Consider the following 15,885-nt stretch of genomic DNA (forward strand, 5'->3'; position numbering starts at 1 on the left):
AAGAACTGAAGACTGAGCCTAAAGCCCTATAATATTTTAAAAATTGTGGATAAGAAGAGCAACCAACAAAAGAAACTCTGAACAAGTTATCAGTGAAACAGCAGGAAATCTAACAGTGAGATTTTTACAGATTTATTTTCCAGGTGTCTGTATCATAGATGTGCCTGCCTTTAGTCTGATCCCATCTTCACTCTATCATAAAGCCCTTAAACTATCTGAAGTTAATGCAGGGTTTTCTTTATATTGTTGTTTGGGGACATCAGTAGGAATCTGGTAATGGGAAGGGAGGTAGGGGGCTGTGTTCACAAGTCCCCACATTCTTTATTTATAACATCCGTAATAATTTCCAGGATTTAAGTACTTTATGTGTTCCAGGCACTGTACTAAGTTCTTTACGTACATCAACCATCTAAGTTTTCCAACAGTCCTATGAAATAGATTCTATTATTGGTCTTATTTTTTATAGGTTAGGTATTGAGACACAGAGAGTGTAACTAAACTTGTCCAGTGTCACACAGCTAATAAGTGGTAAAATAAGGATTTTTAAACTAGATAGTATGACTTAAGAGCAGCTTTTAACCAGTACTTTTGCAGCCTGGAAGACATAGAAGCACAGATATATACATACATATATGTGTATATATAATACATATTCTTGATTTTGTCAATCTTCATCACATCTTTCTGAGACGGGAGTTATTCTCTCACTTTAAGATGATGTTCACTCTTCAGTTTATTCCTCAGAGACAACCTGATTTTTGACATCGTCATGTTCATGGGAGACACTTTGCTCTGGTCCCCATGTACTCAGAGTACTTGTCTCACTTGTTAGCAGCAGTCACCATGTTGGCCATTCTCTCCTTCCTTAGGCCTCATGGCACTGTGCCCCTGACTTCCTCTTTATGGTTGTACCCTCATGATGAGCCAGTGCTCATCTTCTTGCTCTTTGAATATTGGGATTCTCTAGGGTTCTGTACTTAAACTTCTCTCAACACTTGCAGCCTAGATAATCTCATCTCCTCTTATGGTTTGACTGCCATATTTAAGCTGCTAATTCCCAAAAAGTGTGCCTTATTAGAGTCTGGACCCACATATCTTGCTTTTTAGACATGTCCTTTCTTTTTTATTTATTTTCATTTTTTATAGTTACAAAACATATTTAATATCTTTTTAGTAAATAATGGTGATGGGTGGAAGTTCAAGACTTTCGTTGTTGTTTTCGGCTTGTTTGTTTATTTATTTATTTAAAGCTAGAGAGAAAGACAGGAAGGGAGAGAGATGAGAATCATCAATTTGTAGTTGCGGCACCTTAGTTGTTCATTGATTGCTTCTCATATGTACCTTGACTGGGGGGCTCCAGCCGAGCCAGTGACCTTGAGGTTTCAAACCTGAGACCTCAGCATTCCAGGTTGATGCTCTATCTACTGCACCACCACCCATCAGGCCCAAGTTTTGTTCTTATGTTCTTTCTTAGCACAATAAAAAGTCAGCAACTCCATGTTGATCACTAACTTTATGTTTATGGACTTCTCTTTCAATTCAACTGTTATTCTAAATTTTTATATCACAGTGTTTATTTGACACATACATCTGATAAGTTCCTAATCCTGTATGAATTCAACTTTCCTCTCTGTCCATGCCTCTACCTGAGTAGCTGACTATTGCTACAGAAAATTACAGTCACCAGTGCATGGTCACAGATCACAGATAAGCAATCACGGCTGCTCAGCAATGCTGTCACTTCTCTGTTTACCCTGTTCTCCTGGTTGTCACTGGGTGTCACCCCTTTTCTCCTCTCTCCAAACCTCCAGTTCTGTCCTCAGTATCACTAAGTTCAGGAAATTCATGTAATAAATGCAACAAGCATTTGTTAATTACTTGCTAGATCTCTTCCTAATTCACAGAGAGAACTAAAGCTATCTTAGAAACTTCTTCAAAATCTGGTCTGATTTCCATCCGTTCTGACTGCCCAACCAGACTAATAGCAAGCCTTGGGTATAGAAACTGTGTTATGCTTTTCAGCCTCTCCAGAGCCGAAGACAGGGCTCCGAGATGCATAGGGTCTTGGACCCTAGTTTAAATTGATGTTGTCCTGCATTTCTCACCACTCCATCCTGTTCCTTGCAGCTGATGTAGAAGGCCAATCCTTAAGACACCGAGACAAGCGGCTTAGTTTAAATTTGGTGAGTTTGGCACTTGAGTTCCTTTAAGCTCAATTTTACAAAAAAAGACACCTGATTTATAAATGTTTCCTTAAAGTCTTTTGAGATTCAGCACTCAGAATCTCTGAACACTGATCCAGTCTTCCCTTAAGGCTTGAACTTGTCTGGGAACTACTAAACTTAGTGTTCTATAAGGACGCTGCCAGTTCTAATGGTCCAGACACTTGCCCAACTCAGAGTAGCTACTGAAAGCATCACTTTATACTTAAAGCATTTGCATCAATTCATAACCTCTGTCTTTCAGCATCAGATCTAGGAGTCATCACCTACCTCACACAATGAATCCAGAGGCAGAGCTTGTGTAAGAGGCTTGTCTGACCTTCCTAAGGAAGTTCAGAGTTATTCTTGAATAATTTGCAACTAAAACCCCATGTTTAGATGAAGCTGCCCATTGGTAGTAGTCTCCATGACTGTTTTGTCATTCCCAACCTGTACCTTTTTTCTTGCAGCCATGCAAGTTCTCCCCAATGTGTGCCACAGCTTCAGCCAGTGCCGAAGACAGCTACGTGCCTATGGGCCCCCACATTGCCACCTCCCGTCTGGGATCCCAATGCAGCACGGATGATGACTACATTCCAATGAACTCAGGAAACATCTCCAGCCTACTGCCTAAGCTACCTGCAGACCTGGAGCCGCCCCCAGTGAATAGAGATCTCAAGCCTCAGAGAAAATGTAAGCCATTTAGCCAGGTGTGCCATGTGGGAGAAGGAAACAGCCATGTGGAAAAGTTTCCTTTCACTAGAGAAACCACTCTAGAGGGCTGGGAAGTTTAAGGGTGAGGAGATATGGCTGGAATTGAGTAGAAAGTGCTGGGAAATCTTGCTGCCCCAGGTCATCATGATGGAAGGAATCAGGGGACTTATAGGCAGCGTGGCCCTGCAAATGCAGCCTATAAAGCCGAGTTCATGGCCCTGGCCGGTTGGCTCAGCGGTAGAGCATCGGCCTGGCGTACGGGGGACCCGGGTTCGATTCCCGGCCAGGGCACATAGAAGCTTCCATTTGCTTCTCCCCCCTTCCCCCCCTCCTTCCTCTCTGTCTCTCTCTTCCCCTCCCACAGCCAAGGCTCCGTTGGAGCAAAGATGGCCCGGGCGCTGGGGATGGCTCCTTGGCCTCTGCCACAGGCGCTAGAGTGGCTCTGGTCGCGGCAGAGCGACGCCCCGGAGGGGCAGAGCATCGCCCCCTGGTGGGTAGAGCATCGCCCCAGTGGGCGTGCCAGGTGGATCCTGGTCGGGTGCATGCGGGAGTCTGTCTGACTGTCTCTCCCCTTTTCCAGCTTCAGAAAAATACAAAAAAAAAAAAAAAAAAAAAAAAGCCAAGTTCATTCCAGAGGGCTTATCTTTGGCTGCTTCTCTAACAAATGCCCAGCTATTAGTGGTGATGGGTGGGAGTGGAACCTACCTGGCATATCTTCATTTAAACAGCACTTGAATGTAATCACAGTGTCCTCTTCTTATGAAGTAGCCAGGACTGACCTTTGACACTAAATTCTGAATGTCAGATATGCAACTTACCACCCAGTGCCCTGTACTGCCTATAAGCTGAAGTGCTTCAGGTGGCAGAAGACTTTGTCAATGAGCAGTTTGGCTCCTATGTGCACAGAGCGCCTTAAAGTTTCTGCATTGCTCCCAGGCAGCTTCTCTGTTCTGCTAAGCAGTGTGGACAGGCAGGGAGAAAGGAGAAGAGGGAAAGAGGAAAAACCGATCAAAGTAACTTTCTAACTGGATTCTTGCCCACTGTTACCTGCCCAGTAGGGCTATGTGATTCCAAGTAAATACTTGGTACAATGATTGTGATCTGTGACCCTCATGTTTGATATGTTCCCACCTCCCTTTACCCTTTGAAAAAACTACTTCAGGTGGCCGTGCTCAAAGCTGGTAACTAAGCCCCTTACTCATTCATGTCTGGTCCATTCAAGTCTCACTCGCTCAGATTGAGTCAAATCATATTTGCAGTGTGTTTGCTGTATATGTAGTGCTGTTCTAATCATTGGGTATGATGCAGAAAGGAGGAAACAAGGAAGGCTATTCAGTCTGCAAGGAAAAAGATGTATCAAAAACATCTGGGGCCTGACCTGTGGTGGCGCAGTGGATAAAGCATCGACTTGGAACGCTGAGGTCGCCAGTTCAAAACCCTACATTTGCCTGGTCAAGACGCATATGGGAGTTGCTGCTTCCTGCTCCTCCCTCCTTTCTCTCTGTCTCTCTCTCTCTTTCTCTCTCACTCTCTCTTCTCTCTAAAATTAATAAAGTTTTAAAAAATAACAAAAAAATCTGGAAGAAGAAAAATTGTGAAGTCTATACTAAATAGGAGAACAACAGATCCTGTCTTATGAAGTTCAGAGGAAACAACCATTCATTGTGGTCAGAAACAATTTAACAGGGACCTGTAATTTTGAGGTAGATATTATTATGTTGAATTAATCTATAGCAATGTTGTCCAAAAGAACTTTCTATGATGATGGAAATGTGGCTATTGAACACTTTAAATATGGTTAGCGTAACTGAGGAAGTGATCTTTAAATTTTATTTAATTTTAATAAATTTAAATTTAAATAACCAGATTTGGTTTGTGGCTACCATACTAGAAATGCAGCTCTTTAAGTTAAGACCTGGCGATGGAAAGCATGAAAATGTTGAATGGACTTGGGATTAGAGAGTCATTGGGTGGGTGTGAAAGTGTGCACTTGGCCCACAAAGCACTGGTTTTCTGACAGGTGTGGGTGCAAGGATGAACCCTGGGACTCAACAGGGAGAGGGAAGCAGGAAGCTGGGAGGTAGTTGGTCGGAGTTATCTCACCAGGAGAGACCTTCTCCCCGGAGACTTGATGACTCACATGCATTTTCCAGATCACTACCTTGCTCAGGTCTGAGGCTCCTGGGAAAATGACTGATCAACAGGAAGTCACTGTTCTAGGCTCTGGTGATACAGAGGGGAGTTAAGCAGTCTCTACACATGTAGTTCAATGGAGGAAAGATACAAAACAACCTGGTCAAAGCAGTGATATAGGAACACATTCGGTATGTTCAGCAAGGTGGGCCACTGAGGTGGAATAAGGGTCAGATGCCAAAGCTATTGCAGTGAACAAACCAGAAAAAAACCCAACCTCTCGGAGCGCATAAGTGTAGACCTGAATCAGATAATCACAGGTGACTGTATCATCCCAAACTGGGGGGAGTGCTATAAAGGGTAAGTACAGGAACTCATGAGAGCCCATGATGTGGAACCTGATCTTTCTTGTCTGGTGGTCAAAGAAGGTTTTCCTAAGCAGGGGACATTGAGCTGAGATCCAAAGATGACTAACCAGGCAGAGAGATGGAGAAGAATATTCCAGACAAAAAGATAATCATAGACAGTGGACTGGAGGCGGAAAAGACTAGAACCTGGGTGATAAGAAAGGTAAAGTTTCCGTTTTGGACATGTCAACTCTGAGGTACGCATTGGCGTTTCATAAAGTCAGAGACTTGCATCTGTTTTATTCATACTGAGTCTCTAACACCAAGAAACATGCCTGGCATTTAATGAGGTTTTAATAGTTGTATAATATATTGACTAAATGTATTGCCTCATTGTTACCTCCAACTGGTAATGTGACCATTTGCTCAGTAGTTGTCCTCTCTCTTCTCCCAGTGAAGCAGGTAAGAATAGGACAGTGAAATTCACACTCATCATCAGTGCTATTTTATTAGTAAATTTGGATTTGAAGTGCTACGTGGAATGTTTTTAGATCATGCCCTTGAACTCCCAAGAACTTATCCTACTGGATATTATGTGTTATTTTGTAGCACGGCCACCTCCCCTAGACCTGAGGAACCTCTCTACCATCCGGGAACATGCATCTCTAACCAGGACCCACACTGTACCTTGGTAAGTCTCTGATTGTTCAAACGGTCCTCATCCAGCACAGACGCTCCCAATCTTAGTTAGGCCTCTTTGATTAAATGTAGTTGAGCGCACTTGATCTAGCTTTAGCAAAAGAAGGGACAATGTTTATTACCACAAGCCAGAAGTGTTTTATAGAAATTCAAAGAAAGGAGTATAACTGAACCTCCCAGGATACTAGAATCAGGAAGCAGAGTGCTGTTGGGAAGCCAAGGAATCTCTCTCCATCTCACATGTGCTCATTCTTCTTTCTTTGGAGAACTCTTCCTTTGTTGCACAAACCTCATGGCCCAAAATAGCTGTACCCTAGATCCTGAGCCTATTTATATACTACAATTCCAGTATCAACAGAGATAGGCTCTTTTTCAATCCTAATTCACAGTTTTTGGGAGAGAGAATTGTATTGTCCCAACATGAGTGGAATCAGCTATGGCCCAAGGGAGGCCCAGAAGTGTCGACCTGGCTTCCAGAGGCTCAACTTTGTGAACAGAATAGAAAAAGGGCATTCTCAGAGAAAGAGGGATGGTTCATGGGCTTGGTAGGCAACCCCCCAGAATGTTATCTGCACTGTCGCATCTCAGCTTTTAGAAGTTGCGTTTTCAGAGTCCCGAGTCTCACCCAGGAGTTTCTTGGTTCACTTCTAAATGCCATAGAACACAACCACTTTGTAAACCAGAATTCTGCAATGAGCTATAATTTCAGCTTCTGACTCAGGAGAAGGATGAAAGTTGATCTGCAGTCTTGTCCTCATCCCATCAGAAAAATAGCCATGCTTCCTTACTTTTTCTGGTTATTTTGAGTGGAAACTTGAAAGCCTCAAAGAAGTGAAATTTTTTCGAAATGATCTGATGCTTTGGTCTGTTTCTAGAAAGCTCATGAGCTGTGTCACATTGAGGACTGGGGAAAAAAAAGTAGCCTTTGAGAATTGGGAGTCATTTGCCCCAGAGTAGGATAGAAGCTGCTGGGCAGTCTCTATACTTTTAGAATTGCTTTGGCCGGAAGGAAGTTGTATCTGGAAGGGGAGGGCTAAAACCCCACAGGGGCCATGTCAGTTTCTGGCTGCCTTTCAGAGCAGCTGTAAGACATTGCTTTGACCTCATTTATATTTTTGTTCTTAGCAATCGGACCAGCTTTCTCTCTCCAGAAAGAAATGGTATTAATTCTGCAAGATTTTTCGCCAATTCTGTTTCCAGAGAAGAGAAAGAAAGCTACATCCAAATGGTAATTCTATATTTTTTATACTCTTCTTATCCTTCACCCCAATCTATATTCTTAACAGTTCATTATAAAGGGAACATATACTTCAAAAAGACCCATACAATCTTAACACAATCAGTTGGTTGTAAAACAGGTTACAGTGTTTTTCTAGACTGCGAACAAATTGATTTGAAGGTGGTTTTCTTTCCTGCAATATTCAGTTTCTTGTACCATTTTGAAGCCCAGTATTTCAAGAATGCTGAGGTTTTAGGAATGTGTAATGAGAAAATGGAAATGTCAGCAATTCTTTGTACCAGGGCTGTGATATCCTGTTTGACCCTAATATGTTTGTCCAGAATCTAAGTTGTGAACATTTACACATTGGATGGTTCCTTCCACCAGATCACGGTGGTTTCCCTGCCCTAACTGTCTCTGAACCTTTCCAAAGGATGAATCACTCAGAGTCCCATTGAGAGGGGTATACAATGCCCTGGGCTTTTGATGTGTCTTAGTTTCTAGAGACTCTGTTATAGGGTTTTGCCATAGACCTGAGTGGATTGTGACAGAGACCTGAGATTTGTGTCTTTTGACACAAATTCCATTGATTCTCTTTACCTTGGATTCTATTTGAGAGAATAGATTTTGAAGAGAGAAAAAGGGGCTTTTAGCACCTCTGGAAATTATCAGGCACTTAAGCCAGAACTTTGCCATTCTGCAGTTCTAAAATGTAAGAACTCAAGAGATTATCCTTTAGAGAGAATCTCTGTTTGAACTCTGAAATTTTGAAAAAAGATCTTAGGACAATGTTCAAGGCAATGTGACTATATGTACTTTTGAGAAGGGAATTCTTCCCTCTTATACATGAGGATAATAAGCAATTCAAAATCTAAAAACAGTAATCTCCAGTGAAACAGTAATTAAATGCTTTATTTTGCCTTTCTATTTGATAAAAATTATGCAGTAAGTGCACTAACCCATATGCAGATGGAAGATGACTCATATACAAATCTGTTGTGATCTTCCTAATGTTTTTCACACTTAGTAATGGCCCTTGGGAAACTTGTTGAAAAAGCTGTCTTATAAAGAATACTGGACCAGCTGTACTCTGTCTCTAGAGAATAGAATAGGGAAGTGAATCTATAAGTAATAGAAGCAAGTGCATAATCATTCCAGATACTAGCAGTTCATTTCTTTTTTTTTTAAAGTGAGAAGAGGGGAAATAGAGAGACAGACTCCCACGTGCACCCTAACTTGGATTCACCTGGCAACCCCACATCTGGGGTCAATGCTTAAATCAACTGAGCTATTTTTAGCACCTGAGGCTGACATGCTCAGACCAACAGAGCTATCCTCAGTTCCCAGGGCTGACACTCAAACCAATCGAGCCACTGGCTGCAGGAGGGAAAGAAAGAGAGAAGGGGGAGGGGGGAAGAGAGAAGCAGGTGGTTTCTTCTCTTATATGCCCTGACTGGGGATCGAACCTGGGACATCAGGGTGACACTCTATCCACTGAGCAAACCATCCAGGGCCATTTCATTTCTCATCTTTGCACTTGTGAGAAAGACCAGTGAACCCTGGTAACCTCTGTTCTACTTTTTGTCTTTGTAAATTTTCCTATTCTAGGTACTTCATATAAGTGGAATCATACAATACTTGTCTTTTTGTGTCTGCCTTCTTTCATTTAGCATAGTGTTTTCAAGATTCATCCATATTGTGGCATGTATCAGAATTTTATTTTTTAAAAGCTAATACCTCATTGTACGCATATACTACTTTTTGTTTATCTATTCATCTTTGGTGGACAATTGGGTTGTTTCTACCTGTTGGCTATTAAGATAATGTTGTTATGAAGATTGGTGTATAAGTATCTGTTTGAATATTGGTTTTCAAATCTTTCAGATCTATACCTAGAGGTGGAATTGCTGGATCACAGTAATTTAGCATTTGAGGAACCACCAAACTATTTCCATTGACCAAACCATTTTACATTCCCAACAGCAAATGCAAGATGGTACCAATTTCTCTACATCCTCACCAACACTTGTTATTTCCCATTTTTTTGTTTATTTTGTATAAGGGCCATCCTAATGTGTGTGAAATAGTATCTCATTGTGGTTTTTCTTTACATTTACTAATGACTAGTGATGCTAAGCATCTTTTTATGTGCTTAATGGTCATTTGTATATCTTCTTTGGAGAAATGTCTATTCAAGACCTTTACACACGATTTATTTATTTATTTATTTATTTAGAGAATGAGAGAGGGACAGACAGACAGGAAGGGAGAGAGATGAGTAGCATCAACTCATAGTTGTGGCACTTTAGTTGTTCATTGATTGCTTTCTCATATGTGACTTCACTGGGGGATTCCAGCCAAACCAGTGACCCCTTGCTGAAGCCACCAACTTTTGGGCTCAATCCAGTGACCATGGGGTCATGTCTATGAGCCTGTGCTTAAGCTAGGGACCTTAGGGTTTCAAACCTGGGTCCTCAGTGTCCCAGGACAGCACTCTCACCACTGCACCATTGCCTGGTAAGGTCCTTTATCCATTTTTGAGTGGGTTGTGGTAGTTGAGTTGTCAAAGTTCTTTTTAAAAATATATTATGAGGCCCTGGCCAGTTGGCTCAGTGGTAGAGTGTTGTCCCAGCATGTGGATGTTCCAGGTTCAGTTTACGGTCAGGGTACACAGGAGAAGTGCCCATCTGCTTCTCCACTCCTCCCCCTCTTGCTTCTCTCTCTCTCTCTCTCTCTCTCTCTCTCTCTCTCTCTCCCTCCCTCCTACAGCTATGGCTTGATTGGAGCAAGTTGGCCCTGGGCGCTGAGGATAGCTCTATGGCTTCTACCTCAGGTGCTAAGAAGAGCTTGGATGCTGAGCAATAGAGCAACGCCCCAGATGGGCAGAGCATCACCCCCTAGTGGCCTTGCCAGGTGGATCACTGTCAGGGTGCATGCTGGAGTCTGTCTCTCTGCCTCCTCTCTTCTCACTGAAAAAAATAGAGTGTGAGTGTGTGTGTGTGTGTGTGTGTGTGTGTGTGTATAAGGTGGAGTTTTTTGTTTGCTTGTTTTTTTGTTTGTTTTGCAAGAGAGACAGCTAGAGGGACAGGTAGGTACAGACAGACAGGAAGGGAGAGAGATGAGAAGCATCAATTCTTTGTTGCAGTGCCGTAGTTGTTCATTGATTGCTTTCTCATATGTGCCTCTATCAGGGAGCTACAGCAGAGCGAGTGACCCTTGCTCAAACCAGGAACCTTGGGCTTCAAGCCAGTAACTTTTGGGCTTAAGCCAGCGACCATGGGGTCATGTCTATGATCCCACACTCAAGCCTGCAACCCTGTGCTCAAACTGGATGAGCCTGTGCTCAAGTCAGCGACCTTGTAGTTTTGAATCCGGGTCTCTGCATCCCACACCAGCACTCTATCCACTGTGCCACTGCCTGGTCAGGCAGAAAATAATTTTTGAATATGGTCTAAGGTTAAAATCCAACTCCATGCTGTTGTATGTGGATATTCAGTTTTATCATTATTATTTTTTGGGAAAACTTCACTGGTCTTGGCACCTTTGTTGAAAATCAGTTGACTGTATATGTGAAAGTTATTTCTGGACTTGATGTATATGTCTGTCCTCAGCCCAGTATGACACTGTTTTGATTACCGTAGCTTTATAGCAAGTTTTGAAATCAGGAAATGTGAATCCTTCCAACTTTGTTCTTCCTTTTCAAGATTGTTTTGGCTGTTCAGGGTTCCTTGAGATCCCAGGTGAGTTTTAGGATGGGTTTTTCTATTTCTGCAGTAAATGCCATTGGGATTTTGATAGAGAATGCTTTGAATCTGCAGATTTGTTTTGTTAACATTATAGTCTTAACAGTAATTAAATCTTCCGATCCATGAACATAGGGTATCTTTCCATTTATTTATTTACTTTCTTTCAACAATGTTCTATAGTTTTCAGTGTTCAAGTCTTTGTTCTTTGGTTCAATTTATTTCTAAATACTTGATTCTTTTTGATACTATTGTAAATCGAATGGTTTTTTAATTTCCTTTTGAGATTGCTCATTGGTAGTGCATAGAAATGCAACCAAATTTTGGCTGTTGATCTTGTATCCTTGCCAAGTTTGTTTATTTATTTTTGTTCTTTTTTATAAAGTGGGGTTTTTTTGGTGACAGAGACAGAGAGAGGGACAGATAAGACAGACAGGCAGGAAGGAAGAGAGATGAGAAGCATCAGTTCTTTGTTGCGGCTCCTTAGTCTCCTTAAGTTTTTCACTGATTGCTTTCCCGTATATGCCTTGACCTAAGGGCTACAGCAGAGCAAACGACTCCTTGCTCAAACCAGCGACCTTGGGCTCAAGCCAGTAAACTTCGTCTTCAAGCCAGCGACCTTGGGCTCAAACCAGCAAGAATGTGGTCATGTCTATAATCCCATGGTCATGCCAGTGACTCCGCGCTCAAGCTGGATGAGCCCTTGCTCAAGCTGGCGACCTTGGGGTTTCAAACCTGGGTCCTCTGCATCCCAGTCTGACACTATCCAGTGCTCCACTGCCTGATCAGGCTATTTTTATTTATTTATTATTAATTTTTGAGTTTTCTACATATAAGACCATGTTATCAGCAAACAGGTTATTTTGTTTATGCTGTTTCAGTTTGGATGCCTTTTATTTCTTTTTCTTGCTTAATTGTTTTCCAATACTTTGTTGGATAGAAATAGCAAATTACTCTATTCTCAGCTACACACCCGAGAAATTCTTCCACAGGTGCATGAATGCTCATTGCACCATTACTTATAAAAGCCCCAAACTGGAAGCAACTCAAATGTTGATAATGAAACAGTTAATTAAATAAATAATTAATGGAATAATTTGTTTCATTGAAAATGAATGAAGTAGGGTTAGTGCATCAACATGGGTCACTATAAGTATGTAATATGAAGCAAAAATTGAAGCCACCAAAAATATATACCGTATGATTCCATTGATAGAAGTTCAAAACAGGCAGCTAAACAATGTGTGATGTAAGGATACTTACACACTCATGAAACCTTATTTAAAAAGAAAAGAAGTGGCCCTTACTGGATAGCTCTATTGGTTGGAGCATCATCCTGGTACACAGAGGTTGCCAGTTCGATCCTTGATTAGGGCACATGTAGGAACAGATTGATGTTTCTGTCTCTCTCTCTCCCTTTATCTCTCTAGAAATAAATTTTTAAAAAAGAAGGCCCTGGCCAGTTTGCTCAGTGGATAGTGTTGGCCTGGTGTGTGGACATCCCGGGTTTGATCCCTGGTCAGGACACACATGAGAAGCAACCATCTGCTTCTCTTCCCCTCCTTCTCCCCCTTCTCTCTGTCTTTTCCTCCTGCAGCTGTTGGCTTGATTATTCTGAGTATTGACCCCCAGGTGCTGAGGATAGCTCGCTTGATTCGAGCATTGGCCCCAGACAGGGTTGCTGGGTGGATCCTGGTCAGGGTGCATGCTGGATGGAGTCTGACTCTCTATCTCCCCACATCATACTTTTAAAAATAAATAAATAGAAATAAAAGTAAAAAATAACAAAAAGAAGTGGTAAACACAAATTCAAAATCATGCTTAACCTCTTAGGGGGGAGAAGGAGGTGGTAGAGCAGGAACAGGAACGTCACGGGTATCAGTATTCTACTATTTATGAAACTGGTGGCGAGTCCATGGGTGAGTGTTACACAGATGTTATCACTTTACTGTATAAAGTATCTTTAAATGCATTTGAGGTGACTTGACTAGAACTTTAATAAGTGTGGTTGATCTTTTCAGGATTTAATCTCTAAGGTATTATGGGCCTGTCAGATCCATAAGACAAATTCTTCTTGGGGGAGATTTTGGCCAACTTTTTTTGTGGTGAATAAAGGTATAGCTTCATGTGAAGACTGAATTGGCTATTTTGTATTTACTTTTTTTTTCTTTTTTAAGAGAGAGAGAGAGACAGGAACATCAAGCTGCCTCCCGTATGTATGTGCCCTGACTGGGGAATTGAACTGGCAACCTTTGCACTCCAGAATGATGCTGCAACCAACTGGCCAAGGCATAATTTCCATTGATTTATAGATAGACAGAGAAAGGAATGGAGAGAGGAGGGAAGGGGAGAAGAAGCATTCATTTGTTCTACTCAGTTGTACATTCTTTGGTTGCTTCCTATGTGTGCCCTGACTGGGGATCGCACCCACAGCCATGTTGCTTTGAGATGATGCTCAACCGACCGAGCTAACTGGTCAGGGCTGCCTTCTTTCACTCAAATCCCTTCTTTCACTGAAACATGAAGAATGAGCAGCACAGATCTTGTGACTAGTATGTTATGATCTGATGGCAGCTGTTCAAGTGAAGACACTTCCCTTGGGTAGCCTCGCCAGACATTGTTAACGTGAGTCCTCTGATGTTGCTTTCTAGGAGGAACACCGAACAGCCAGCTCCCTAAGCAGTGGTTCTGTGATGTGGACAAAGAAATTCAACCTGGACTATTTATCTCTGGACTTCAATTCATCATCACCAGCCCCTGTACAGCAGGTAGGAAAGACATTGGAAATTCCAAGCAGATTTAATTTCTGTTTAGATTTTTCTGATGATTCAACCATGCATGTCCTCCTTGAAAAGTTTTAAATATACAGTGAAGAATATGAAAACCAGTCCTGATTTTGCCTTATAGAAATCCTGCTATATTCCCTCTAGGGTATGTTCTTTGGATGTATAGGCATATCTTATTTTACTGCCCTTCTCTATATTGTACTGCACAGATGTTGCATTTTAGGCAAGAACCTCTACCAGCAAAAAGATTATGACCCACTTTATGGCAATACTCAACTTTATTGCAATGTTCTGGAACTGAACTTGCATGTGTGTCATACAAAAGTATGTAGTATTCATGCCTTTCAAACTTGGACAAAAAGTTCATAGAAAAATTTCTCTGGTAGAAATGAGGGTGAGGGTAAGGGCCTGCTTAGAGAAGAGTTATAGTCTAGTGTGGCTAGGCTGGGGATTGGTGACAGGAGCTCTCAGTTGGAATTGGAACGCCTCAGTAAAGGGCCTCAAAGGGCCAAGTTGGGCAGTTTCAATTCTTTTGGTTAGTATTCTTGTCTGTAATATGGGGATCAGAAGGAGTAACACCTATGTCAATGCCTGTGGTGAGGATTAACTAATGTTGCCTACCATACAGTGTGAACCATGAAATGAATAAATGGTAAGCAGTGGAATTTTTGAGCAAGGGATGGTCATAATTTAAACTTTGCCTAACAATGAAGTGTTTGATGAGAAAAGCAACTTGCTGAATAAGATATATAGTGTGAATACTCTGTGTGTGTGTGTGCATGTGTAGAAAAACAAATCTGGAAGACTTCCCTTTTGCCAAATAAACTCCCGTTTCTCCTTTACCTTTAATTTTATTCCAAAAATCTGAACTGATAACTCCAGAAAAGCTGGTCACAAAAATTAGATTTCAATAAGTAAAAAGAGTGCATTAGTCAGTTTTGGAAAGCTGTGCAATCAAGACAAACAACCCCCAAGTCTCAGTGTCTTGCAACAGAAAAGGCTTTTTCAGTTGTTGCTAATGACAGTCCACTACAGGGCAGGCATTTGGCATTCCATGTCATCTTCAATACAGGGCTCAGACAGAAAGAGCGACTTCATCTGAGGTATGCTGGTCTCCTGGCAGGGGAAAAGAGAGATTGCAGAATCACGGGATGCCTCTTTTCTCTATAGGATCAGCACATATCACTTCCACTCACATTATATTGATCAAAACAAGTCAAATGGCTAATCCAACGTTGAAGAGAGCAGAGGTGAAGAGATATTCATACACATATACACAAAATGTAATAATACTTCTGTACTGAATGACCCCAAAAGAAGGGGCAGCAGATATGTAACAACACTATAATCTATCACAGAAGGACTGCTATTTTCCTGAATTTTTAATTCAATATAATGAAAACCTTTTCATTCTCCCTCTTCAGAAACTTCTTTCAGAAGAGCAAAGAGTAGACTACGTCCAAGTGGATGAGCAGAAGACTCAAGCTCTCCAGAATACGAAGCAGGAGTGGACCGATGAGAGGCAGTCCAAAGTGTAAGCAGTGTGGGCTTGGACTGTGTGTAACACTGGGGAGTTTGGGGTGGCTTTAAGTGTTTTCACTAGAATCACACCAATGTTCAACACAGGTCAAGATCCAGAGAGAATGTATAATTTCCATGGGCTTGGCAAGAACCTTTGGGAGAAAGGACCTATTTGTATACATTAAATTGGAAGAAGGAAGCAGTATCCTTCCAGAGGGGTTCTGAGGAAGTCCAGCCCCCACCTCCACTCAACCAGTTACAGAAGTTTTCTTCTCTGGCCACACGTGCCTATGCCCAGAACCTCAGGAATGTTTAGAGTTGGCTCCACAGTCACAAGAGGCAGAAATGGAGGATTCCACAACCACAGACTGGAATGTAGAAAACTCCATTCAGACAGGGTAAGAACAGTAAAAACAAGATTTAGGAGAATATTCTTCCAAAAGTTTGGTTAAAAATCTCTCCAGTGAAGAATTTGGAGTGCAAATTGAAGCCAGTACTGCTAACAGGAAGACATTGTCTACT

The 15,885-nt window shown here is 41.8% G+C and overlaps 1 protein-coding gene across 1 annotated transcript in view; it reads left to right on the forward strand.

Annotated features, from left to right (window-relative positions):
* The window catches only part of GAB3 (GRB2 associated binding protein 3), an 86,263-nt gene extending 70,592 nt beyond the window's left edge, over nucleotides 1-15,671 (forward strand). Inside the window, exons 5-11 of the mRNA XM_066249074.1 lie at nucleotides 2,128-2,183; nucleotides 2,672-2,894; nucleotides 6,005-6,086; nucleotides 7,220-7,322; nucleotides 13,708-13,824; nucleotides 15,267-15,376; nucleotides 15,469-15,671. Of these exons, the coding sequence (XP_066105171.1) occupies nucleotides 2,128-2,183; nucleotides 2,672-2,894; nucleotides 6,005-6,086; nucleotides 7,220-7,322; nucleotides 13,708-13,824; nucleotides 15,267-15,376; nucleotides 15,469-15,493 (716 nt within the window). The 3' untranslated portion in view covers nucleotides 15,494-15,671. The remainder of the gene's footprint in view (nucleotides 1-2,127; nucleotides 2,184-2,671; nucleotides 2,895-6,004; nucleotides 6,087-7,219; nucleotides 7,323-13,707; nucleotides 13,825-15,266; nucleotides 15,377-15,468) is intronic.
* The last annotated feature ends 214 nt before the right edge of the window (nucleotides 15,672-15,885 follow it).

Source organism: Saccopteryx bilineata, chromosome X (genome assembly GCF_036850765.1).
Source record: "Saccopteryx bilineata isolate mSacBil1 chromosome X, mSacBil1_pri_phased_curated, whole genome shotgun sequence".
Taxonomy (NCBI): Eukaryota; Metazoa; Chordata; class Mammalia; order Chiroptera; family Emballonuridae; genus Saccopteryx; species Saccopteryx bilineata.